This window comes from Pteropus vampyrus, unplaced genomic scaffold (genome assembly GCF_000151845.1).
Source record: "Pteropus vampyrus isolate Shadow unplaced genomic scaffold, Pvam_2.0 Scaffold91, whole genome shotgun sequence".
Lineage (NCBI taxonomy): Eukaryota > Metazoa > Chordata > Mammalia > Chiroptera > Pteropodidae > Pteropus > Pteropus vampyrus.
The window spans coordinates 139,237-165,334 of NW_011888872.1; the positions used below are offsets into that span (position 1 = coordinate 139,237).

The 26,098-nt window shown below is 31.9% G+C and overlaps 1 protein-coding gene across 8 annotated transcripts in view; it reads left to right on the plus strand.

Annotated features, from left to right (window-relative positions):
• USP34 (ubiquitin specific peptidase 34) overlaps positions 1 to 26,098 on the plus strand; it is a 214,788-nt gene that overhangs the window by 99,528 nt on the left and 89,162 nt on the right. For 7 of the 8 annotated variants that reach the window (XM_023532842.1, XM_023532838.1, XM_023532844.1 and 4 more), the window contains 11 exons: positions 499 to 614; positions 700 to 827; positions 7,692 to 7,781; positions 10,559 to 10,654; positions 14,684 to 14,766; positions 17,458 to 17,612; positions 18,697 to 18,810; positions 20,284 to 20,383; positions 20,514 to 20,673; positions 23,338 to 23,464; positions 23,560 to 23,707. In XM_023532842.1, the coding sequence (XP_023388610.1) occupies positions 499 to 614; positions 700 to 827; positions 7,692 to 7,781; positions 10,559 to 10,654; positions 14,684 to 14,766; positions 17,458 to 17,612; positions 18,697 to 18,810; positions 20,284 to 20,383; positions 20,514 to 20,673; positions 23,338 to 23,464; positions 23,560 to 23,707 (1,317 nt within the window). The remainder of the gene's footprint in view (positions 1 to 498; positions 615 to 699; positions 828 to 7,691; positions 7,782 to 10,558; positions 10,655 to 14,683; positions 14,767 to 17,457; positions 17,613 to 18,696; positions 18,811 to 20,283; positions 20,384 to 20,513; positions 20,674 to 23,337; positions 23,465 to 23,559; positions 23,708 to 26,098) is intronic. The other variant, XM_023532841.1, reaches the window with a different exon arrangement.

Sequence of the window (26,098 nt, forward strand, 5' to 3'; positions counted from 1 at the left end):
TAGCTTCGTACTTAGAAAGTCTGAATTGTTATAATAAAATCTTTGAATTTAATCGGATGTTTTGAGTAAATCATCTCCAATTAAAATGGTTTTTTTTAGAATTTAGAAATGTTAGATGCTATTCAGAAGGTCATTTAGAGGAACATCCCATGGCTATAGAGTTATTTTACATAAATTTTCTTTATGCTTAATTTGAGTTTCAAGTATTTATGTAAAGTTCTCTTGACATGTGAAAAACACTAAATAATCATTCTTAATTAGAAATAGTGAAGAGACTTTGAAAACTCTTTTTCACTTTAGTCTTACCAAACTTTAAACAGTACCATTCTTTGCCATTCATAAAGCAACTCTTACGCTAATCTTGTAATTTCATTTTGTGATTTAAGAAGAGATGTATTGTTATACTTTTGATTTGTTCACTTTATGAATGCTATAATTTACTTCCCAATTTTAGCCAGCTGTGTTCCTCCATTGTGTGTTATATTTTCCCCTCCTCAGGACCTGCAGTTCATAAACATCAATACAACAGTAATGCTGTGACAGATATTAATTTGGATAATGTTTGCAAGAAAGGAAACACTTTGTTGTGGGATATAGTCCAAGATGATGATGCGGTAAGTTATTTAATAGAGCCAAAAGACTACAAAATTACAGCAAAATGCGATCAGGATAAACAGTAACTTTATGTATTTTTTGTAGGTTAATCTTTCTGAAGGATTAATAAATGAAGCAGAGAAACTTCTCTGTTCCTTAGTATGTTGGTTTACGGATAGACAGATTCGAATGAGATTCATTGAAGGTTGCCTTGAAAATTTAGGAAACAACAGGTAAATAGGAATTTAAAAATTTTTTTATATAGTCAAAGTTCATTTTGTGTATTATTGACTAGGTGTGCTGAATTCATAGCATTTAATTTACTATTATCAACCAATTTTTTAGTAATTGTGGTTTTCATAATTCAGTTTAAAAACTTCCCTCACAGGGTTTATATTTCATCACTTAAGCTTGTTTTTTTCCAGCACTTTTTGGTATCCTTGGTTAGATCCCCTCCGACAGAAACAAAGGAATAATAATACTCTCTTCTTGATTCTGGAAACAGAGTTGTCATTACTCTGTGTTCAAATTACAATTAAATGTTCTTGAACTGTGTCATATTTTATATACGAAGGAAGCTAAATAAGATAAGTGAAGTTAAACTGAAATATAAACATTTTAATAATTTCCTGTTCTTTCATGTGGATGGATCATTTGTGTCTTGACTTCTGTAGTATAGTCAAGAATTAGGTTAGTGATTTTTCTCTAGTTTGATTTCTGCCATATATTTATAGTCTACTTATCGGGGCTCGAACAATTGCCACAAGTTTCTTGATTTTTTTAACTTTTGTTCCATTGTACAATTTTAGATTTTCCTTGTCTTTTACTGCTCTGATATTGTTTCATTCATAGCATAGTGAATTAAGTTATTAATTGAATGTTATTTATATCAATAAAATGTTTCCAGCTTACCTCTGCCAAGGCCTGATTTAAATATCTAATTTTACTAAATATTTAAGTGCTTCAATATATATATTTTTTACCAAATTGAATTAGAAGAAATATGTGCAGTATTTTCTACTTTGAACAATCACAATAGAAAAATTACTAGTTATTGCAGGTATGGGAAATCATAATAGACCTCTGTTAATGGATCAGTTTCCTCATTTAGCATATATTGTTTAAAAGGAATGCGTTTAATGGCTGGATGGTATTTCATCATTACATAGGTATTATAGCAGTTAATTTTGAAATGTTAATTCTTTTAAAAGTATTTGTGAAACCACCAGTTTTTTAAAGTGGTTAAATCAATTTATATTTCTCATATGTGCATCTGCATACCTTGTTATCTAGCAATTTCCCTGCTAAATGTGGGCCCTACAGAAATATTGAGATGGTTACCAAAAGACACATTCAAGAATGTTCATAGCAGCACTATTTAAAATAACTAAATATTCTTTTAATAGCTACCCTAATGCCAAAAAAAAGAGTAGGAAGGAAATAATGTATAGCAATGACAAAGATGAACTACAACTGCACAGAATAGTGTGCCTGAATCTCACAAACATAATGTTGAGTGAAAGAAGCCAGATCTATCTCTATTACTCCAATTTTATGATGTTTAGAAATAAGAAAACATATTTAGTAGTCAAGGTAATGGTTACTGTTATTCTGTTAATGGGTTGTAACTGACTGGAAAGGGGCACAATGAAGGCTTCTGGTATGCTGGTAATGATTCGTTTCTTGATGTGAGTGCTGGTTGCACAGGTAGGTTCACCTAATATTTTGAACTTTCACTTAGATTTATATATGTTTTTGCATGTCTGTTATATTTCAGTAAAAAGAAAATGTGAAAGATGAAATATGTAGCCTTTTAGAGACTTGTTTTTAAAGTATATATAATGATATAGGTATATACTCACAGGCCCATCTGTTAAAAAGGTTACAAGCAATATCAGAAACTGTAGAATGGTTATTTCTGATACGCTTGAGTTATTTTTTTCTTCTTTAGGCTCTTCTGTTTTCCAGGTTTTCCACCATGAGCATATATTTCTAAGTAAACTTAGAAGGGACAGTAGGAAGAGAAAATCTGTGTATAATATGAAAATTGTCAATCTGGATTTTTTATTAAGTTTGAATATGTTCACTCCCAAATTACTTAAAGGTGAACCATTTTTCATCTGCTTGAGGCAATCCCTGTATCCTAATCAGTTACTAAATGATTTATTGAATAGATAGTAAACATAACTATTATGTCAAAGTTAATTTTGCCTTCGAACTTGACTCCTTAAGGTTGCTATTTCATGCCAGTCTTAGTATAAGAGAAAGTCATATGTGACAATACTTAAAGAATAGTGGTATTTTTTCAGCCTATGAAATATGCAATATATCCAGTGTATTCCAGCTGAATTTACTGAAGTAACCACCGCAAATTGAAAAAAATTAGTTTTGAACATATTTTAAACATCATTAGTCTGGGTTTCCTGATAAAACAGTGGTTGTTGATGGGGTGATTCCCCTCCCCCCCACATTGTCAACATCTGGAGGTACTTTTAATTGTTACGTTAATGAGTGGGATTGGAGGTGTTATCACTAGCCAAGGATGCTACTAAACATCCCATAATACAAAGGACAGCCCTCCACGACAATATCTGGCCCAGAATGTCAGTAGTGACATCAGAGTTTGAGAAATCTTATTCTAAACAAGATTTCTTTCTCCAAACCCATCTCCCTGAGTTTACCATCAGAGTCAAAAAGGAAGGTTGCACAGGTGTGCTAATATTAATAGGAAAGCTCTTTCTTATGTTGAAATAAACAAATGGAGCAGTGCAACCTTCAATCATTTACCATTTCGTGATACTTGACAAAAAACACAGAGGTCTACTCCTTAATGATAATTTTTTATATATTTCTGGAAGTTTTATGTTTCTTTTGATTTTTCTCTCTGCTACCTAACCTTTTCATTTTCTTTCTAGTTCCTCATTTGCCCAGGTTTATAGACCTGTCAAGATTTTTGTTTGTTTGTTTTTGCTTTTCTATGGTCATATTCCAATATATTTTATAAAATGAACTTAGCTTTTTTTTTGAACAATAATATCGGCTCATTACTTAGGAAGCATAGAGATCTAAAATTATAGTCTTCCATAAGTCTACCATTTATATGGAACCACTGTAAACACTTTTTTAAAAATGCCATCATAATCTTACATGCAACATGTGCCTTGTGCACGTTTATTCTTAGGCAGATTGTTTTATAGGGCTCATAATACCATTTTGGCAATGCAGGAAGTTTAAACTTACAGAAACAAATGGTAGACTGTTATGCAGAATGTTGTCATAAATTTAGAGGCAGATAGCAGCTCCCACAATGAAAAGTCCATTACTTTTCAGCTTGCTATTTGTACCAAGGATGAATAAGAAGACTGCTGTCCAGTGAGTACCAGTGTAGGAGTTGGGTTGTAATCAGCCCTTTTGGTGTTTATGTTTAGTAAAGGGCAGATTCACATCCCGTGCTGAGGCACCCCTGAAATTCTGTGGCCTCCCAAGAATTGAATTGAGACTCTGACTAGGAACCTGTCCAGTATGCTTTTTATTGCCACTGATCCACTGTAGATACTTGAACTCATGTGTTCAAATTCTTTGCCTTTGTATACAAAAGATTTCTGAGTGAAATTATTGCATATCTCAGTGATCATATTTACAAAAGTAAAGATTCAGATGATCAAGAAATGGTTGGTATATACTGTTGGTATATATACTATATACTGTTTTTGTATTGTTTTACCCTTCATAAAGAATATATTATATTCATGATTTCATGTTAACTTGGTATATATAATTTATAATGACTGAATAGCATTTTGTAGAGACATTAGTCTTCTTAAAATATGGAGTCCAGGATTAGGAAAATATTGTTCAAATGTGACTTTTAACTGAGGACCACCAGCAAATGTGTCAGTTCTACTAAGGCAACATAAAGTTGCATTGGTAATTCTTACTAGGAGTACTACGCTATTGCCTAGTAATTTAAGCTTCTAGTTACAACAGAAACTCTTAGAATCAAGCAAAGAACTAGGACACTTTAAGGTAATAGTGTTTTTCTTGAGTCTCAAGTTAGTATCTTGTTACTCTGGATCATTGAACCTTTTTTGTCCTGAACACGTTGTTGCTTAGGATTGTGTGTTTTGGTATTCGAAAATTTCACTCTTGGAAAAATTTCTGAAATGTAAGTTTGAATATAACAGTTCTGTTTCATGTTGAGTTTTGTAAACATATCAGCAGTCAGAACTTTAACGTTGAATATAAATTGTCACCAAGCAAATAAATTAATTATCTTCCTCGTTTTGTACATGTTATTGATTTCAGTCTACAATCTGTATGTACTTTATATCATTTTCCCTTTTAAATTTGAGTTTGAATAAAATGTTCTAGTGTTTGGGGATCATTTTGAATTGATCACATTTGGATTTTGTCATTTCTTACATTCTTAAACTTATAGTACTTAAAATGTATGGCTTCTATGTTCTTTGAAAAATTTTCAAGGAGAAAAATTGGAATTTTTATGGTCTTAGGAAAAACTTTAAAAATGTTTTAGTCATTTAATACGTAATTCTTTCTTGGTAATTCAGTTTTTATATTATAAATTGTGGAGAAAAGCATTCCCCTTAGGGAAGGAGTAGGAGGAAGTTGAGTCCCATTTCTACATTTCTATTTTCGGTTGTTCTTTAACATGAACCACACCATTATTCACTCAACCAATATCCATTCACTGCCTGGCTTCCTGTTCTCTAATGTCAAGGATCATATGCTTGCTTCTACATAACATTTTATAAAGTTAAAACGTGTTTATTGTAGAAAACTTATAGAATATATTTAAACAATCTAGACTCTTAACACCATTGACCACAAGAGATGATTAAATGAGATTTTCAGAAAATATACAACTGTTTCATACTATGAGATGCCATAGTTTCTTCTTAAAGAAAATAAATGGAATTTCTAGTCTTTGTTTCTTTGTACGTTAGAATCATTGTTAAAATCACACTTGGCGAACAATTTAAAAATATGATTTTGTGATTTTAGATGGAATTTTTCTATTTTTTTCTTTGTGAGATCTTACTGATTTTATGCTTGTAAAAGTCTTAGGTCAAATTTATATATATATTTGTTTGTTCTAGTTTATTATGTCTTAACTTTTAGGGAAAACTCCACTAATGTTTCTGAAGTTTTGACCAGGGATTTTAGGTAAAGAATCTAATTCTCCTTAATCCTCCATGATCTTATCCCAAACACCATTACTGTGCAACTTGGTAAAAAATATTTTAAATTTTAATATTTTAAAATATACTTTAAAATGTTAATATTTTAAAGTAAAGAATATTTACATTGCATTTACTGAGTATCAGGCACTTAACTATTTTCATTACTTCACTAAATACTCCTAATGCATACCAATGTGGTTTTGGTTCTCTAACATGTCGTTTCTTCTGTCATCTGGTAGTATTTTTTTTCTGACCTTGTTCTTCATGACTGTTACAGCATTTTACAAAGTTTTTCCTCCGTCCTTGAAACTTTTGTCTTTAAGTTCTTTGCTGGTTCATTATTTAAGCAAGTATATATTCAGTGTGCACCATATTCAGGGATTTTAAATAAGATTTTGCTCTCATTGAGCACACTTTAATGGTAGACACATTAAAGGAATATTCTTTAGGTGATGATGAATGAAGAAAAATCTGGAAGGAATCAAAAGGAATAAGGAAGTTCCTGGGGCATTGGAAGGGTGTTATTTAATATAGAGTTATCATGGTCATCCTTTCTTTCGACAGTTGAGGAAACATGAATAAAGTGAGGAGTCCTGCAGGTAGATATTTAGGTAAAGAGCATTCCAAGTAGAGGCTATAGCAGAGGCCCTGCGGGGCAGGAATGTGCTTGTGTGTGTTGAAAGGATAGCAAAGAGGAAGATTGGAAGGAAATTAAGTTAGAATTGAGCAGCACAGACATATCACACAGGGCTTTGTAGTTCAATTGAAGTACTTTGGGTTTCATTCAGAAACAGGAAGTTTTATTTTTTTCTAATTTCTGCTACTCAGTATTCACCACTGTTTTCCTCCTATTCAAAAAGTAGGCATATTGGGGGATTCTGATATCGCCGGTACCCTCTCAAAGAGTAGGCATTTGTTGAGGTCTTGCTTGTATACCATACTTTGTGGTTAAGGTGCCAACTTTTCTCTTTTTAAAAATTCAAGAAGCTGTATTGGCTCCTGAGCTTTAAAAAAAGAAATTTAGTATCTTGTTAGAGTAAGTCCTTCTTTCAAGGCTCATACAGCCAACTTCCTTGCCTACTAAGACTTCTGAGATTTATATGTCAGTATTTTCCCTTTACCCCTTCCTTTCAGAAGATAAGCATACTTGGATCTACTTTAGTTCAGGTGATTTCCTATCCCTTTTTTGCTTCTTCATACTTGAGGTATATGGTGTGCCTTTATTATTAACATCTTTCCCAATGCAGGGATTCTCAACTTGGATACAGATCATATTAAGTAAGAATTGGGGAGAAAGTGATAATTTTTAGAGTTTGAAAAAATAATCTCTACATTATTGCTGCTCAGAATGTGGTCCACAAACTAGCAGTCTATCACGGGTGATCTTGTTCGAAATGCAAAATTTCTGAACTTTCCTCAGACCTACTGCATCAGGATTTGCATTTTAACAAAATTTTCCCAGGTGAAGCAAATGCACCTTAACCTTTGAGAAAGCCTACTCTAGATAACTTACCTAAGCTACTGCTTCCTATTTTCTTTGATTAAATTCCTAGAAGACCCATGATTTGTTAAAGAATATGTACATTTCTTATATGTACATAGTTAATGTACATAATTTTCATGAAAATGATTAGCTTTAAATGCTCTTCACTTGTTTTTATACTCAGATATTTAGTGTATTTTACTTCAGAAGTCCTGGATTGAAATTTTAAAACTTGATTTCTTGCCCCAATGTATAAAATACATTAGAAAAATATTTTAATGTTTATATGAGATATATGTTGTTTATTAAATCATTTTTCATTTAAGATTTTAAATAGCTGAATTTCTGTAAAAAGCTAAAATTATTGATAGTAAAAATTATTTTATTCTATAAATATGTTTTTGCTGTTTCAGATCAGTAGTAATTTCACTTCGGCTTCTTCCAAAACTGTTTGGTACTTTTCAGCAGTTTGGGAGCAGTTATGACACACATTGGATTACAATGTAAGTAAATGAAAGTATTCATTTTAAAGATTTTTAAAAAAATTATAGTTATCAAAGAGGTTTTGAATAACTTAACTAGCTTTTATTCTGTACCAGAAAAATTTGCGTTTCATGTAGTTCAAATGTTTTTTTAGATCTCTTAGAGTGATGTCTCTTCCATTTAGCCCCATGGAGATTTATAACCTCATCAGTGGGAAAATCTGACTTTTGTATTCTTTGTAGTTTGAGGAAAATACTGTAAGCAATTAATGCTATAATTTTAGGGTGAAGATTTTTAGTATATCTAGCCATAGCTAAGGACTCCTGAAGAAGAGCCCCACTACAATAAACACTCTAAGATGCTTTTCATTTTTCCATTACTAGGAATTTGTTCTAGACATTACATCATGTTAGGGATAATCTTGACACCACCCTACCTTTACTCCTTATGATTAATTATGGTAAAAAATTCTTTCAGGGATAGATAGTACTTTGTGAAATTGTTCCAGTTTTAGGTAATAGTCTAGAGAAAGTTGGCTGTCACAAGCCCTTTATTAATCTTTAACAATGTGTTATTTGTTTTATTCAAAATAGACTTTTGGAGAGATTTCAGAGACATTTAAATTTTAGGAAAAATTAGACCTGTTGAAGGATTCATTTGTGAGGTGAAGTGGGATGGCTTTTTACCTTATTTCTTACCATCTAAATTTAGATGGTAAGAGCACTTGCTTGCTTTCAAAGTGAATGCCATTTTACAAAATCCTTAGAAGTGGACACTATAGTTCTAAATAGAATGAAGTTCTTTAGAGTTATAGGCCTTGCTTATTGCTCTTTTAAAGGAAATCTATTTAAGCTGAACTTCTATTATTCTTTTTAAAGCATCTTAGAAAGTTTATTTTTGGTTAATACTACAAAATGACTCTATTTGTGAATGCAAGCAAGGTCCTTGAGAATGCTAAACAGAGCGATGGAGGAAAACATTAGCATCCTTTAAGTACAGGAATAATAGTTTGAGTCCTATTTACACTTCCCACAGTGTTTAATTGGTTGAATTAATTGGTGACATATTGTAGCCATTTGTGGAGTCTTCATGTTAAAGAGTAACAAAGGGTAACATTCTTATAGAAGTGGCAGACTGAATATTCAGTTACTTACCAAGCACTTGAACTTAAGTATATTGAGTTGAAGCCCTTTAGCTTGTTCCTTAAATGTAAGTAAGCTCAGTTAATGACACTTCTCAGGGTTTCCAACAGGAGACTGATATCCTAAATCTCATCAAGCTGATCACTTAAAAGAACTCTGAGCTCCTATGGTTAGTTGGCATCAATAACAAAAACTTCCACTTATTGTGAATCTATTAGATGCAGTAGCAGTCAGTACATTATCTCTTAAACCAGCAGTCCTCAACCTTTTTGGCACCAGGGACCAGTACTTCTATGAGAATCTAATGCCTGATGATCTGAGGTGGAGCTGAGGCAGTGAGGCTAGTAGTACTGGGGAGCAGCTGCAAATACAGACAAAGCTTCAGTCCACTAGCCTGCTGCTCACCTCCTGCTGTGCAGCCCTGTTCCTAACAAGCCACGGACCCATACCGGTCTCTGCCAGTCCGTACCAGTCCATGGCTGGGATGTTGGGACACCTGTCTTAAATTCTTAGGACCCTTATTTTAAACTTAGAAATTGTTGTCCCTGATCCTTTTAGTAAATCTTTAGGTAATCAGGAGACAGACTTCAAGAGGTCAGGTTACTTGCCCAAAGACATGCAGCAAGTATATTAGAATTGGCTTTAATTTGTTTTCTTTCTATCACTTGATCTTCATTAAGTGATTGGCATGGTGAGAGTAACTTATTTTGAAAACGGGGCTATAGCCAAAGCATGATGTAAATTACATTAGAAATTTTGGACTTTTAATACTTCTTCATCTATACATTTTAGCAGATATATGGCTAGTTAAGTATTGTGTGAAATAGATTGTTAATTGTGGAAGTTATGGACTCTGGGATCTCTGATTGTATTTATCACTGTTTCTTTTTTAATTCTAGTGTTTCTATGTTATTTTGGAGCTTAATACCTGAATATTTATTTGATTTTAAAAAACTGTTAAAAAAAGCAAATTACATATTGACAGTAAAAAAAAAACTGATTCAGTAAGTTTATATTTTATGTATTCCATGTGCTAGGCACTCTGCTAAATTCTGTTAAATAATGACCAAGGCACATAGTTCATTCTTAGTATGGACTGTATCATACTGTTTTCTATATTAATTCATGTTGGTTATTTATAATTAGCACTCTGCCAGACATTTTATTCCCTCCATAGGGATTGAGTATTTTGAAATTAAAAATGATAATGATACTTTAAATTTAAAAAAGTTAAGGTGCAGTGCTTCATATCTTTTCATAATTCAAATATAAATAGAGAGGGTGGCTTCATATTGTAGTGGTTAGCACATCTGCTTTACACGCAGAAGGTCCTAGGTTCGTGCCCCAGGTAGAGCCAGGCCCCCTTGGGGAGCTAGGGGTGCCAGGCCCCGGGTGCACACAGCAAGCATGTGGGAGGAAACGCCCCTCCTTTAGAGATCCAGTTCTTAAGAGGAAATGGTGACATCCATAGGTCAGGGGTGGAAGTTGGGGTGGGAAATTAAAGAGGAGAAAAAAACATATATATAAAAGAACTTATAAGTTTTGATAATTGAATGATTTTGCATTTAAAGATTTTATAGATATATTGTGTCCTAGAACAGATTTATTTTCTTATCCTATGCCTTTAAAATTATTTATTCTTTCAATTGGTCTAGGTGGGCAGAGAAAGAACTGAACATGATGAAGCTTTTTTTTGATAATTTGGTGTACTATATTCAAGCTGTAAGAGAAGGAAGACAAAAACATGCACTGTAAGCATCCATTAATTACATTAGTTATGTTTGTGTTGATTGTATAAGTTTCCAGTGTTTCTACTACTTTTTTTATATATAAATTAATGAAAATTTTAGTTGTAAAAATTTTAAGAGAGTTTTTTTTTAAGTTGAAGAATTTTATAAGGGTATTTTTTAAAATAATTCTTAATCTTAGGGGGGAAACGTAGGTTATATAACTTGGGTGTTGGTTAACCTTCACTGTTGAGTCCTGTTCAAAGTCATTGTTTTCAGGAATCAAAAGTAAATTTTTTTCCAGAAATCATCAATATTCTTGTCTTAATATATTAGGGCATTGATTCGAAAATTTTTAAAATATCTACTTCCAAAGAAATATATTTAACATAGTTAATTTAAAACATTTTTTTTTATTATTGTAACTGGATATTATTAAAGAATTTAGGACGTGTGTGGAAAGTTTAAAAACCATGATGGTATAACTGGTTAATATTTCATCATTGAAAACCTTCTCTTGATATATTGAAGTGACTTTGGATAAGAATTGGTAGAAATTGGTCAGTGGTATAGCTGTGTGTAAAGCCTTCTTATAGGGAGATGCCTGCTCAGAAGTAAACATGTAAAATTCAGAAGGTTTCTGCTTGTGAGTCAATTGGTGGGGACTGATGGCCAAGTCGGGGAAACCAGCGTAGCATCAGTATCAGCATGTCAGTGAGTAAGAGAAGTAGTGCAGTTTTTATTGAGAATATATCCATGGAAAACTTCCACACGAATAGAAAATAGGTAGACTGGAGAAGTGTTCAGAAAAGTCATAGACTTACCTACAAAAACGAATTCACTAATATTTTTCTCACAAATCAATTTTTTCTCCAGATTTTACTATGTCCTTTAGAGTACCACCATCCTGTCAGTCGACTAAAACTTGGAGACTTGGACTCCTTTTGTATTCTTCTGTTTCCAGACATGAATAATGATAATCATCATGATGATAAAAATAGCCAGTGTTCATTGATACTATGTGCCAGATACCATTTAAGTATTAAGTTTTAACTTAAGATACACAACAACTCAATTGAGGTGGGCAGTCTCATTTTAAAAATGAGAACACTTACACTATGAGATACGTAACTTCCCAAAGGTCACACATTTTATAAATAGTGGAGCCAGAGTTTCTTATAAACATATTTTATAAATATACATTTTATAAACAGAACAGTCTTGTTTTCTGTAATTCATATTCTTGTGTGCTCCATTGTACTGTTGTCAATCTCTAGTTCTCTTAATGCTAAAATATTTCTCATGTCTTATTTTTTTTCCAGGCTTGGATTTTTTTATCATTTGTAGTAAAATGTACGAACTAAAATTTACCATCTTGACCATTTTTAAGGGTACAGTTCCATTGGTATTAAATACATTCATATTGTTGTGTAACCACCACCACCATCTAACCCCATAACTCTTTTTATTTTGTAAAACTGAAACTCTATACCTGTAAATAGTTACTCCCCATTGTCACTTCTCTCCAGCCCCTGGCAACCACCACTGTCCCATGTCTTTTCAGCAGTTGACATTCCCACACTGTTGCAGTCCTTTTAACCTCTGGATCAGTCATCTTGCCTCAGTATGCCCTGCGATTGTTAATTCTTATTAGAAAAGCAGTATGATATTTTTGGAAAGCACATGAGCTTAAGAATCATACAGACCTGGATTTAGATTATGAATCTATTGTTTTGATCTTATTTCAGTTGTTTACCTCACTTCATAAATTCCAATTGTTTACCTTATGAATTTTTATAAGAATTAAATACTTTATGAAGTTGCATCTGACAGTAAATTATCTATAAAATAAACCTTAGAACAGAGAGAGATCTGGACTGTTTTAGTATAACTCCTATGTTCCTCAGGCTATAAAACAGAGTTGCACATTTGCTACTTTCTGGTAAAGCATACTGACTTCATGAGTTTGTGTCAAATTACTTTCCATTTCTTCAGTGGGCATTATAGTAGGAAAGTTCTAAGATTTTCACCCAGGACAAAAAGATTCTGTGGCATGAAAGATAATACATTATTTTCTAAATGAACATATTTCTTGGATCCAGTGGCCTCTAGAGAAAATCCTATCTGTGTCAGTATTGAGGATACAAAGAGAATGACTTTTTTAAGGCATTAGTTTGTCACTGAAGTTTTATGCCTGTGGGGAGATTATTTTTGTCCCATATTTCCTATAATGTCAAGCCATGGACAAACCCATAAGCACTTGTCAGTATTGATATCATCTTTGTTTTGCATCTCAAAAAATTTTCTGGCTGATCATTTCAGCAGCCAGTGGGACCTTAATGGAGCCTTTCAAGTGTGGAGCCAATGGTTCTACTGTGGAAGCTGAAGAAAGGATGATGAAGGGACTGGATCCAACTTCCTAGGGTTATCAGTACCTTAATGTGAGATGCAAGTATAGGGGAAGAAAATATTCAGGAAATAAAGGCACTTTGTAAAGGATAAGACTTTTTCCCCTTTGATGTCTGTGACCAATGTCCCTCAGACTCAGGATGAGAGAAGTACAGTAACTTACTTGAAGTCACACAACTGATAGATAGACCTTACACTTGAACCTGTACCCCAAGGCCTATGCTACAAAATCTGTTCTTTTAGTAAAAGGACAAGAAGCTATTAATAGCTGTTTTTGAATTTTTATCAGGATAGCATTCTAGTCTGTGAGTTACTATATTTACTATATTTGTTGCTCCTCTACCCCCAACCACTTTGCCAAATAATGTACTTTCATTTTCACAAAAGGCATTGCAGCAGAAATGAAGCAAAAGGTTTTTTTTTTTTTTTTTTGCCAACATTAATATGAGACAGTAAAAAGCAATTAAGATATAGCCAGCAAACTCAATCTTTAGAAAAGTGTAACTTTAAACTTTAGGAGTGAATTTAGTGTAATTTTTGAAACCAGCTAGTTTGAGTAAGATTTCAAAAATTTGCGCTTACTTGAAGATTATTGGAAATTAAATTAAGAGGCTCTTTGAGTCTTTGAAAGCAGAGATATAGATCAGAGCTCAGTCTTGCTGATGCCTTTTGTTGGCAAAGAGGTTTGGACATTTCATCCCCAACTAGCCTTTTGATTTGTGACATAGAGATAAGAAATCATGATTGACTTACTTTCATTGAGTGCTCAGGTGCTTATGAGACTAGAATGTTATGGTATCACACAGTTTAATATGCAGTTCACAGGGTTGCTTAAAGGAATCTTAAAATGGAAACCTGATCATTAGCCTCTTCACCCTCCAACACCCTTCAGTGACTTCCATCTAGATCAGTACCAGACTCTTCTGACATTTTTGCTAGCCACTGTCTGGCCCTAGTCTGTACAGTTTCAGACACATCTACACTTCTTCCCGTAGACCAACATTTACTTTTTAAAATGCTGTTTCTTTGCAAATGACTGCAAAACAAATTCTCCAAGAACCATGTAAAATCACCTATTTAACAAGCTTTCAAAGCAATTCCTACTTTAACCATTGAATTTTGTACACATGAAATTTAATTAGATTCAAAATGACATTCAGAAATGCCAGTTGTGTATCAGCTGAATTCTTGATGATCTAGATTTGTAGAAATACTTTATTAGTATTTCTTGTTTAAGGAATATAGTTAAATCACTGGAGGGGGACAGTGATAATGAAACATGCAATTTCTAGATAAAGATATAGTTTTCTGTTGTAATTTATGTGCATATTGCATAATTTTAAAATGACATTTTGTTCCACTGTTCTTAGATATTTTCTTGTCATCTAATTTGAAAGTATGTTTTCTAATAGTTTACAAGTTTTTATAATTTGTTAAATAACATAAATCTCAAACATAACATTTGGCTTTATGACCATTTTTTGTGTAATCAAAGTTATATAATTAAAATATTTAATCATTATGAGTTATGAAAATGGAATTTTACTTCTTTGGTATAATTTAAGATTCGAGCCAGTAAATCTTTAAAAATAATTAAGCAATGTGATCTTTCAAAGAATTACTTTGATGATTTTTTAAATGCAGGTACAGTCATAGTGCCGAAGTTCAAGTTCGACTTCAGTTCTTGACTTGTGTATTTTCAACTTTGGGATCACCTGATCATTTCAGTAAGTTTTTTAATGAGTGTTTTAATCAGTTTTTAGATCTGTATTGATCCTCGAAGAATAGTCCTGTTAAATGTACTCATGCCTTTAGCTCTACAGTGATTAAATTATTGTCAATAATGAATATTTTCTCAGTCTGTATGGCAATATGAGTGTGACCCTGACACAGTCTTTCTTCAGTCTCTGAAAATGCCAGTTTCTCGGTGGATAAACAACTCATTTTTAGAAACAAAATGTTTGGAATAGGAGAACATATCACATTAGAGTGATTGCATCTCTTTTATTACCTTTGGTTATAGAGTCTTCCTCTCACCCCATTTGGAAACAGTCATTGTCTATATATTATTATTGGGGCTAAGCTTATCCAAAATTGCTTGGTTTCATAGGCGATAGAAACATTTAGAGACCCTAGTTTTATTTAGATTAATCTCAAACTCAATTTCATTAACCATTAATTAACCTTAAAAAAATGGAGATTGGTCTATTATATTCATAATGTAGACTGTGTCCAAACCCACATGCTAGATGTTCTCACAAAAGAGGAGGAAGTTTGATTCTTTTGGCCAGAGCTCCTTTTCTCTTGCTAGAGTGATTGTATTATGTCTTAGTCTCCACAGTTGTCTTTTTCTGTGTGTCCATGTCAACAAACCTCATTAGTAAGGACATTCTCTTTCTTTAGCTAAGTTAATTTAGTCAAATTGATGAGTGTTTGACTAGCCTGAGAGGTATTACAACTTTTTAAAGTCCATATATTTATGCTGGAGATGCACCATGTTTTTATCTTAACCATTTTAAGTCTATAATTTTTTCTTTAAATCAGGCTCTTTGTAACAAATACCACTAACATGACACCAACAGATTTCAAAATGAAAATCCCTGTTTTTGATAGGAAACTAGTTTCTTATGTTATTAGGTCATTTATCATACCAGTTATATTGGATACCATACAGGAAATAAATAATATAAAATATAAAAACCCCATCTTATACACGGAGAAGTCAAACCAAAATAAATATTATCAGCATAAATAATTTCACATGACCACTAAGTTTCATGTTTGCTAAGTATAGATTCTCACTGGAAAATGTTAATCATTCTTCTTAGTATTTGAGTAAATTCGAATTATTTATTTTGCTGCTTTCATCCCAGTGAGCATAGTATAGATTCTTTGTGCATTATAGCCTTACAGTAGCCACTGTTCAGATAAATCAAGTTGAAAACTTCACTTCCTCTACATGATAATTTTGCTTCTCTTACGGACACAGTTCCTATCAGATATAATATCGTTACTCCAAAGTTATATTTAATAAGTTAATACTGATTTTTCAATATACCAATAATTATATTTTTTAAACTTAATAACAAAGGCATATACATTGCCTATCGAATGTGGATTGGTGATACAGTCATCTATGAATATACTTTTGTTTTATCATATAGTTTCCTATGATTAACCTAGATGGTATTTTTTAGGACTCATACCTATTTTCTTCACTTATTTTTCTTCTTAATTAATGTGTTCAAATTATACATTAAAGATTGTTTCCAGGTTTGTTTGTTTGTTTTTAATGTTGGCTCCCCAAGGCACAAGTTCTTTTTAGAATAAATAATCTAAAATTACCTATTTATGTGAGAAACTGATAGGATACTTTTTTTTCTACTCAAACTCTTTGCTGGTATTGCTACTAGGTAAATATTTTCTCCAATGTTTTTCCATATTCTGGATCTCATCTTCTTTTCCCAAAAAAGAGAGAGGTTTCTTATGATTCTGTCATACCTGCATATCTCCTCTGATTCTGGGAAACAGTCACAGGCTTTGGAACCCCTTATGATATACTTTGTTTGTTTGTTTGTTTGTTTGTTTATATTTTTTACGCCTACAGCAGCTGGTATTCCTAGGTGGTCTCCCATCCAAGTACTAACCAGGCCTGACCCTGCTTAGCTTCCAGATCAGACAAGATTGGGCACGTTCAGGGTGGCATGCCATAGCCTTATGATATACTTTAGAAATCCCTGTGATGCTTTTATTCTAGCCTTTTAGATTGTCCATTTTTACATATTCAGACTTGTAATTGCCTGTAATACCTTCTCTTCTCTTTGAAAAGTTCTCAGTTCCTTCTGCCACATTTTGGAATCAAGTAATATTTGGTTCAAAGTACCATACAGATTTAATTTCTTACATTGGCTTCCTATCTAATTGTATCCTCTGATCAGTTTTAGCAGTCAGTTTTCTTTTGCTTTATTCATCACTAGGATCTTTTTTTCAGAGTTTACAAAAATAATGCTTACTAGCATATATTGTTTATCTATTGTGTGCATAGAATGAGCTTTGAACGTGGTATCTACTCTATTCTTAACCCTTAAACCTTAGAACCAACTGCTCATCTTTTAGGATTACCTTCACTTAATCATGTTTACTGTAATACAGTGATATGTTCATATTTCAGGGAGAATGATTTTCCAGACCAAATGATTCTTCTAGGATTCTGTTGGTATATTTTTAAATGATTTATATATGGATTATATTTAACTACATTTTAAAAGCATAAATTATGTGAAATCTCTTACAAAATAATTTTTATAAAATGCTATAAAATATCTCCTTTTTATTTCTGGGTATATTGATGCTTCTAGTACATTGAATTAGGACCAAAACGTATGTATCATGATTCAAAGATTGTAATTTTTATCTAGGGTTAAGTTTAGAGCAAGTCGACATTTTATGGCATTGTTTAGTAGAAGATTCTGAGTGTTATGATGATGCACTCCATTGGTTTTTAAATCAAGTTCGAAGTAAAGATCAACATGCTATGGGAATGGAAACCTATAAGCATCTTTTCCTGGAGAAGGTAATTTTATTTCTTACAGTTTTGTTGTTTATCTGATTTTTCATATATCCTTTTTATCTCAAATATAAACTGTTTATTTCTTCTTTTGACAGTTTTAAATAGACAAATATACTCTTTTTCGGTAATGCTTACATAGTTTTTGCCACTTAGATTTGTTTTAATTTGTACTCCACAGTGCTCATATCAATATTTAGTTTATATTAAGAAAACTATTCTGTTCCTTAGCTAAAGTACTTACACTAACAATAATTAGAATAACTCTTTAGGCAAACACAAATAAGAAATGTGGGGAATTTTGATGTTTATTTTTTTAAATCATTAATAATGTAGTAAAATTTTCAAGAGTGGTACCCATACCCAGTAGTGTAGAACTGTGTTCTGTGACTCTTGTTTAGTTAAGTGGTTGTGGTTTCAGCCAGTCTAATGGAAAATAGAAGCCAATCTTCAAATTTTTTTGTAGGCTCTTGGGAAGATATTTTTAGGAAGTGTTGTCATGATATTAAGATATTCTTTATCCAATTTTTGGTTTCCTTTATCAGAAGCAGCAGTTGGTTCAGGTGATAATTTTCCATTTGAATTTTGAAACATCAATGATGAGGCAGTCAGCTTTTTAATAATTTTTATGCTTATTTTTGAGAGTATAAGGGCTCCTTGCAAACTATCACATGAGTTTTGGTACATGTGAATTAAATCACAATGCAAGACACAGCTACAAATAGACCTTCAGATATCTTAATTTTAGGCCCTGACTTACATACAAACCGTAGATATAGCTACCCACCTTATAAATGTGCATGGTATAGGTATGTAATAAATAATAAAAATTTTTTATTCATTTCTCTGATTTGAGTCTCTATACATCCCAAAAATTGAAACATGTCAGATACATTTTAATTATGACCTGAATAAAATTTTCATTCAATTATTATATATTTTTTTAAATTATCACTGAAAATCTGAGCTGATACATTTCCTTCTATAATATTTTCAGTAAAATTGTTAATTTAAATTTGTTAAGTTAAATTCTATAAAATAAAATCTGTTAATTACCACACTAAAGCAGCTTTAAAAAATTTTTTTTAAGATGCCCCAGCTAAAACCTGAAACGATTAGCATGACTGGCTTAAACCTGTTTCAGCATCTATGTAACTTGGCTCGATTGGCTACCAGTGCCTATGATGGTGGTTCAAATTCTGAGGTATGGATTTTGACTTCATTTTATTGGGTCACCTTGTGGAATTTTTGTTTCATTCCTCAAATTAGATTACTGAATTATCTTATTTAGTTTATCAAGCATTGAATTTACTAACTATGAAACTTTTAATCCTATGTTTTAAAAAGCTTTGTCTTTTGGTTTTAAAAAGTTTTATAAAGCACATTTGGTGGTTTTTCATTACCAAAGATAACCCTGGTTTTGCTTAATGAAAACTTACATTTCTTGATTAATAGAGAAGAGGCCATCTGAGTGCTACCCTAACTGCTCCTAGATAATATTATCATGTAGTTTTGTCAAGTAGAAGATTAATTGGTCTAAAATCTGACTTTTATGCCATTTGTTGTGGCTAGACTTTTAGTTGCTCTTGGACAACTCCAGAGTTCCTGTTGGTAACCTCTATTCTCAAATAGAATCGACCTAAATCATCCTGACCATGAGGTATACGATTAGTTCATTAGCTGAAGACTCACAAACTACTAGTCTTATCTGTGGTTTAGAGTTCTATTTGCCTAGTTAGGTGGCTGCTAGGTTTTATTGAATGCAGACTGTTATTTGAAAAGTCTTCCTCATTGTACATTCCAGGTTATTATTGATAACTTTGATTTACGTAGTGTCCACTCATATCTTTCATTAATTTTCTTCTGAAATTGAAGTTTTGTTATAAGGTAACACACTATGTGGTAAAGAATACTTTAAATTGTATCTAGATAGCTCTCATAGTATCTAACCTTCTTTCCTTATTTGAATAGTGTTCCTTAAAAATTTTTTTTGGTCCTCTTATTTTGATGTTACTATGATAATTTCAGTCAACCAGCCAGATCTGATCTACCTAAGAGGTAGTCATACTCCAATTTTGAGCTAATACTGCTTTTTAAGTAGTTGATACACTGAGATTGTTCAGCCACTTATCAGAGGGATATCTTGCTTCACCTTGCACAGCTTTTGAGAACTTTCACGCTCCACTTTTTCTGTAATTTTCAATGAAAACATTCTCTTTGTCATCTCACAGTTAACATAATCAACAACTTGGGTTAACATACTTTTTAAAATTTTCATTGAATACCTGAAAGCAGTGACTTTATCAGAGTAAGTTCTATGAATGCATTGAAGCATTGTTATGCTAATAATTGTATGTGCCTTGTTTTTTTCTCTTTGTAGTATGTTTTGGGAACTTTTCCCCACTATGTAGTCACAAATTTTGAGTTGTTAAACATTACACATTTATAAATAAGTATTTTTTGAATCGATACTTGTATATCTCAGTATTTGAGGAAATTTCCAAGTCTTTAATTTTTTTATTATTTGATAACTCTTAATAATAGGAATTGCCTTTTAAATACTTTATAGAATATTAAAACTCTTGAATATTATATGACTTAAATTTGTTATTTTAGTCTTATCATTTACATTGTTTGACATAATATTTATAGATGTTGTTATACTTTTCTTTCTTAGCTTTGTGGTATGGACCAATTTTGGGGCATTGCTTTAAGAGCACAATCTGGTGATGTCAGTCGAGCAGCTATCCAGTATATTAACTCCTATTATATTAATGGTGAGTGATTTGAAATACTGCCTAATAGGTAACTTTTTATGTGAAATTTTTTTAACTATAGTTCATTTTTTTAATATAGCAAAACAAGAATATAAGGTTGATACACATGTCTAAACATCTGATTTTTCAGGTAAAACGGGTTTGGAGAAGGAACAAGAATTTATTAGTAAGTGTATGGAGAGTCTTATGATAGCTTCTAGCAGTCTTGAACAGGAATCACACTCAAGTCTTACTGTTATAGAAAGAGGACTCCTTATGCTGAAGACACATCTGGAAGCATTTAGAAGAAGGTAATTTTTTTATACCACATTATTATAATGAATTTCAAGCTTTTTTATTGCTGATATGTTCAGAAGTATTATTAAAATTAAACTAGAGTTTTTTGGGGGGGCAGGTAGAAAGCATAACTTACCAAAAATGAAGGGCTAGTATTAGAAGTAAGTTTTATTCATAATATGTACCATTTAGTTGTATAATAGGCAATATAGCTTCTCAGTAAATATTATAGAGCTTTAAAAATATTAGACTCTTAAGAAGATATGCATGAATAAGAATTTCTAGACAGATTTCCATCTCTAAGAAAGTATTACTACAATTGAAAAGCAGAACACCACTACCAAAAAAAGTTTCACTAAAATCCTCACCAACATCATCAAATAGTCTCTCATAGTTGAACCAAGTTGAGTTTGTTTCATTTGCTGTTTTTTTTTCTTCCTGGACTAGGAGACAGTATTTTAATTTTGAATTTCCATTTACCATGGAAACATGATCAAAAAGTTCTGTGTTAATGAATATCTGTATAATTAATTTAGACATACCCTGTGTAATACAGAAATAAAGCAAATTAACATTTATGAATATATCGACTGAAATGAAAGGTGAGTAGATAGTTTTAATTAAGAAATTCTGTTAATTAAAAATCATGAGTAAATGTAAAAGTAAAGTACAAAGAACTGTGTTGAAAAAAATTGTTAAAATTAATGATTTTCAACTTCAGAGCTTAGTTTGATAATGAAAAATCATAATTGATATTTATTGACAATTTAAAATATCAGGAAATATTGAATAATAAAAATATTCTACACATTCCTTATAAATAACATGGCTCCATGGTTTAAAATATTTGGGCATCATAAAATTTTTTATTTTGATTATAATCGCAATTTGGAAATTCTACTTAAATAATTCCCTGTATTTTAAAGAATGTGTAAGGGAACGCTAGAGTTTTTTTTTCACAGAATCTTCACACTGCCAGGTAACTTTTACCATTTTAAAAAATAAATAAGCAAATATTGTATGTCTTATTTAAATTAATAAAAAATACATACTCATAACATTTAGATATTACACTAAGATAATACTATAGAAAATAAAGATTGCTGTAATATATCTCTTCCTATCAGAAATAGTTAACCATTAATGATATGATAACTATAATCTTCCAAAATTTTCTCTATGCTGCAGGGTCTACAGACAACAAACCAAAAAGGGCCTCTTGGTTCAAATCCTTAGTCCTTACACGTTACCAGTGTTTTAAAAATAAATATTTATTTTAAAATTATTTTAAAATAAATTTTTTTAGGATTCGATGATGCTTTTATAAAATTAATGAATTTCATGTAAAAAATTCCTTCCCAGATGTACAGTTTTTTCTAATTCATGAAAAAATTGTCCTATTCTTGATAGAAATCTTTGTAATTTTTGTTGTACTCTAACAGTTAATGTTAGTGTTAAGTAGTTTGTATAAATATTTTGTGGGTGGCAAGTAGAGAAACTAGGAAACAGAATTGAATATTTAAAAGACTTAAGAGCAAGTTTAATAATTTAGGTATTTTCATGCAAATTCTTACGCAGTAGTATATAATTTCAAATGTTTAATGTACTTAGTACTACTACTAATTTAAAATTGCCTAATGTTTATAGAACAAAAAATGAAGTCATTATTGTATGTGTGTATATTCCTTATATTAAGAGAGTAAATTAAAATGTCGTTTTTAAAGATTGGGTTTTTTTTAATGAGATAAGGTTATAATCTTAAACACTGATTCTCAACCAGAAGTAATTATGTTTCCCAGGGGACATTAGGTAATGTTTGGAGACATTTTTTATCATCACAGCTTAAGAAAAAACGGGGTGCTATTGACATATAGTGGGTAGAGACCAAGATACTGGTAAACATAGTGCATGAGACAGCCCTCCTCCAACAAAGAATTATTGGGCCCCAAAACATTGTGATTACTCTTTTGCTCAGTAATAGAAGCTGGACGTTGGATCACTTCTAGGAAATTAAGTTCTTTTATTTCCTTACTTGCCCTCCTTCCATTCCAGAATTGCTGCTTAGAGTAAGACATTTATAATTTTTTTTTTTTAACTGAATTCAGGTACCGTGGATCCTGTCTTCAACAACTAAAAATCGCTTAGAAAACTGACAAATATTTAGTGAGTGTCATGCTAGATGCCTGCATCTTTTGAGATAATAGTCTTTGTAATTCTTACTATAATTTTAGCAGTCATGGAATTGGCTCTCAGATTGTTAGGCTGATTAACATGTTTGCTAGAAAATTTTCTCTGAAAAATATTTCTAATACCTTTTTTTTCCTCTTCTGAATTAGGAATGACAGCTTGCCATTTCTCTTACTGGTTTAGAATTGTTTCTTTGAATTCCTACTGCATCTATTATCTCTTACCCCTTCCTTTGAAATAATGATCATAATGGGATTTTTTTCCTCAGTAATTTTTCTTGATAACTATTTTTAAGAATTTTTAGCTATATTTATTTATGCCTGTAAGTTTGATTCAGTGTAATGACTATAAACTTAAAATTAGTTCTGTAGAGTATGTTGGAATGTGCTAGAACCTTTTGTGGGCTTTTTCATTTCATAAAATATTAAAAACTTCAGTAACATTAAAATGGTTTAGAATTATCCTTCCTGTGTGTGGTTTTTGTGTTTTAGGTTTGCATATCATCTCAGACAGTGGCAGATTGAAGGCACTGGTATTAGTAGTCATTTGAAAGCACTGAGTGACAAACAGTCTCTGCCACTAAGGGTTGTATGCCAGCCAGCTGGACTTCCTGACAAGGTAGTACATAGTTTTAGTTATCAAATTGATAACATTTCCCAGTTCAAATATCTGTTCTTTTTGCATTTTTAAATTGATTGCATCTCATATTTCAGATGACTATTGAAATGTATCCTAGTGACCAGGTAGCAGATCTTAGGGCTGAAGTAACTCATTGGTATGAAAATTTACAGAAAGAACAAATAAATCAACAAGCTCAGCTTCAGGAGTTTGGTCAAAGCAGCCGAAAGGGAGAGTTTCCTGGTAAGTACAACAATTCAAATTTTTATATTTTCTAGGTTATATTATATATAAACTGTGAACCTTTACTTCTTTGAAGACTACCAACCATGTTCTTGGCGTCCACCCACCTTCCCCTACCCTTGGTATGATGGGTAAGAGTTAAGAGTTGCTTTAGATGTTATTTACTAATATTTTCTCTTATTTTTCTCAAAAAATTTTACTTTTGGAGATTATTTAAAAAGCAATTGGGAATATTAGTTTAAGTTTCCATATACTACTTAGTACCCAATTTTACCCTCTAAGTTCTTTTGCCATTTTCATATATTTTGTTTTTGTTTTATTCTGGGGCCTATGAAAATAATGCACACATAATTTAAGGGTCTGAAATTATAACAGTCAGTATATACTTAGGAAAAAAAGATTTTAAAGTTTTAAAAGCTGCTTCTTTTTAGTACTTTTCACCTGCCTGTTTGCAGTGATAATTATTTAACATCTTTTAATAAGAAGCCAATGATTTTACTACAGCATGATTAAGGTAAAGCCATATATATGTATCTTCTAGAGTAGCAGATATTAAATTTTGTTTTCGAATAATTAATAAATATTCTTGGTACAGAAGAATAGATGTTGAGAAGTCTCCCTCCTATCCCCATCTTTAAACCATCCATTTCCCTTTTCCCGAGGCAAACTTTGTTGTTTCTTACATATCCTTCAAGAGATACCAAGATATAATTTAAGAATACACACACACTTAAAACCCAATTGGTAACATTCAATTTATATTCTTCTACCCTTTGCTTTTAGTGCTTAACATTCTTAGAGAACATTGCGTATTCATGTGTAGTAGTTCATGTAGAAAGTTATCTCATTCTTTTTAAAGATCCTCAATCTGTAGTAAGGTGGCACCATGATTTATTTTACCTATTCTCTATTAATGGACATTTAGGGTGTTTCTAGTCTTTTACTATTACAAATAATGCTATAGAGAATATCCTTTACATATATTATCTAATACATGTTGGCTAAATACCTAGTTATGGACTTTTCAAGTCAAAAGATATCTGCTTTTGTTACATTGAAATGTACATAAAAAGACAATATAAAATGAGTAATAATTCAGTGAAAACCACCCATGTCCCTACCACCCAGATTATTAGAAAGTATTTATGTATCCCTGCCTAATATCTCTCCACTTCCCCTTAACACTATCTTGATTTTTTAGTTTATTATTCTTTTGATGCTTATAGTTTGACCTCTGTTGTATGTATTCTTAATGTGTTCAGCTATGTGAAACTTGATAAATACAAACTTGATGGATTAAGGAAAAGGGAAGTATGGCTGCTGTCAGATAAAAGATCAGAGAAGAAATCAAGCTAAAGAGTATGCTTTCTTTCACCTTCTCTAAAGGTTTATAAGGCCTCATATGAGGAAAGTTCTCAATTATAGGTCTTGGCACAGTCAAGACATCTCAGCACTGTAATGTTGACAAGAATAGGAATATCCAACAGAAAAACAGTCTTGGGGCGGGGAGGGGGGTGTGTGTGTGTGTCTGAGTCTGACTGTCTATCTTATCTCTTCATGACCTACTTTTGCTCTCAGGAGCATGAGATAATGTGAATGTCTTCTGCCAATTTAAGCAATTGGACATGGAGGCAAGAGTAGAAACTTCACTAGCATATGGTAAAGACAATCCAGGTGCAGATAAGAATCTGAGCTATGCTCACTTGCCTTTCTTTCCTCAGAGAAGATATTACAAAGGTAGCAGGGATTTTAGTCTTGATGGCCTTCAGTAATGCATTTGTCTAGTCACACTGATCCTACTGATTGTCCTCCAGGTTAGATGCACAGCAATAGAATATCCTTCATCATCATCCTGGTTATTCTTTGTCTCTCTCCTATGTTGGATATCCTGTTTCCATACCTTCTTTATTGGTTTACTTTTTTGTTTTTGCTGAAATACAATGCAAAGGTCTAGTAGTTTCTTGAGAGGAGGTTGATGGGGTAACATTTTTGATTCTTTGAATGATCAAAAATATATTTTTCATGTTTTCATACTTAAATGGTAATTTGGTTGGGTATAGAATTCTAGTTTGGAAATAGTTTTCTTTCAGAATTTCAGAGGTATTTCTACTATCTAATGTTTCTACTATTATTGCTGTTTAGAATTATGAAGCCATTTTGATTTCTGATAATGTCTTACATATCCCATATTTTTCTCTTATAGCAGTTAATATTCTCCTTATTTCTTATGTTCTGAAATTTTACTTGGCTTGAATATGATTCTGTTTTCAACAATTATGATGGGTCCTTTTATTCTGGCAACTTGTATCTTTAAGTTTGGGGACATTTTCTTGAATTAATTGATTGATTTCCTTTCTTCTATTTTATCATTTCTCTCTTTCTAGAAATTCT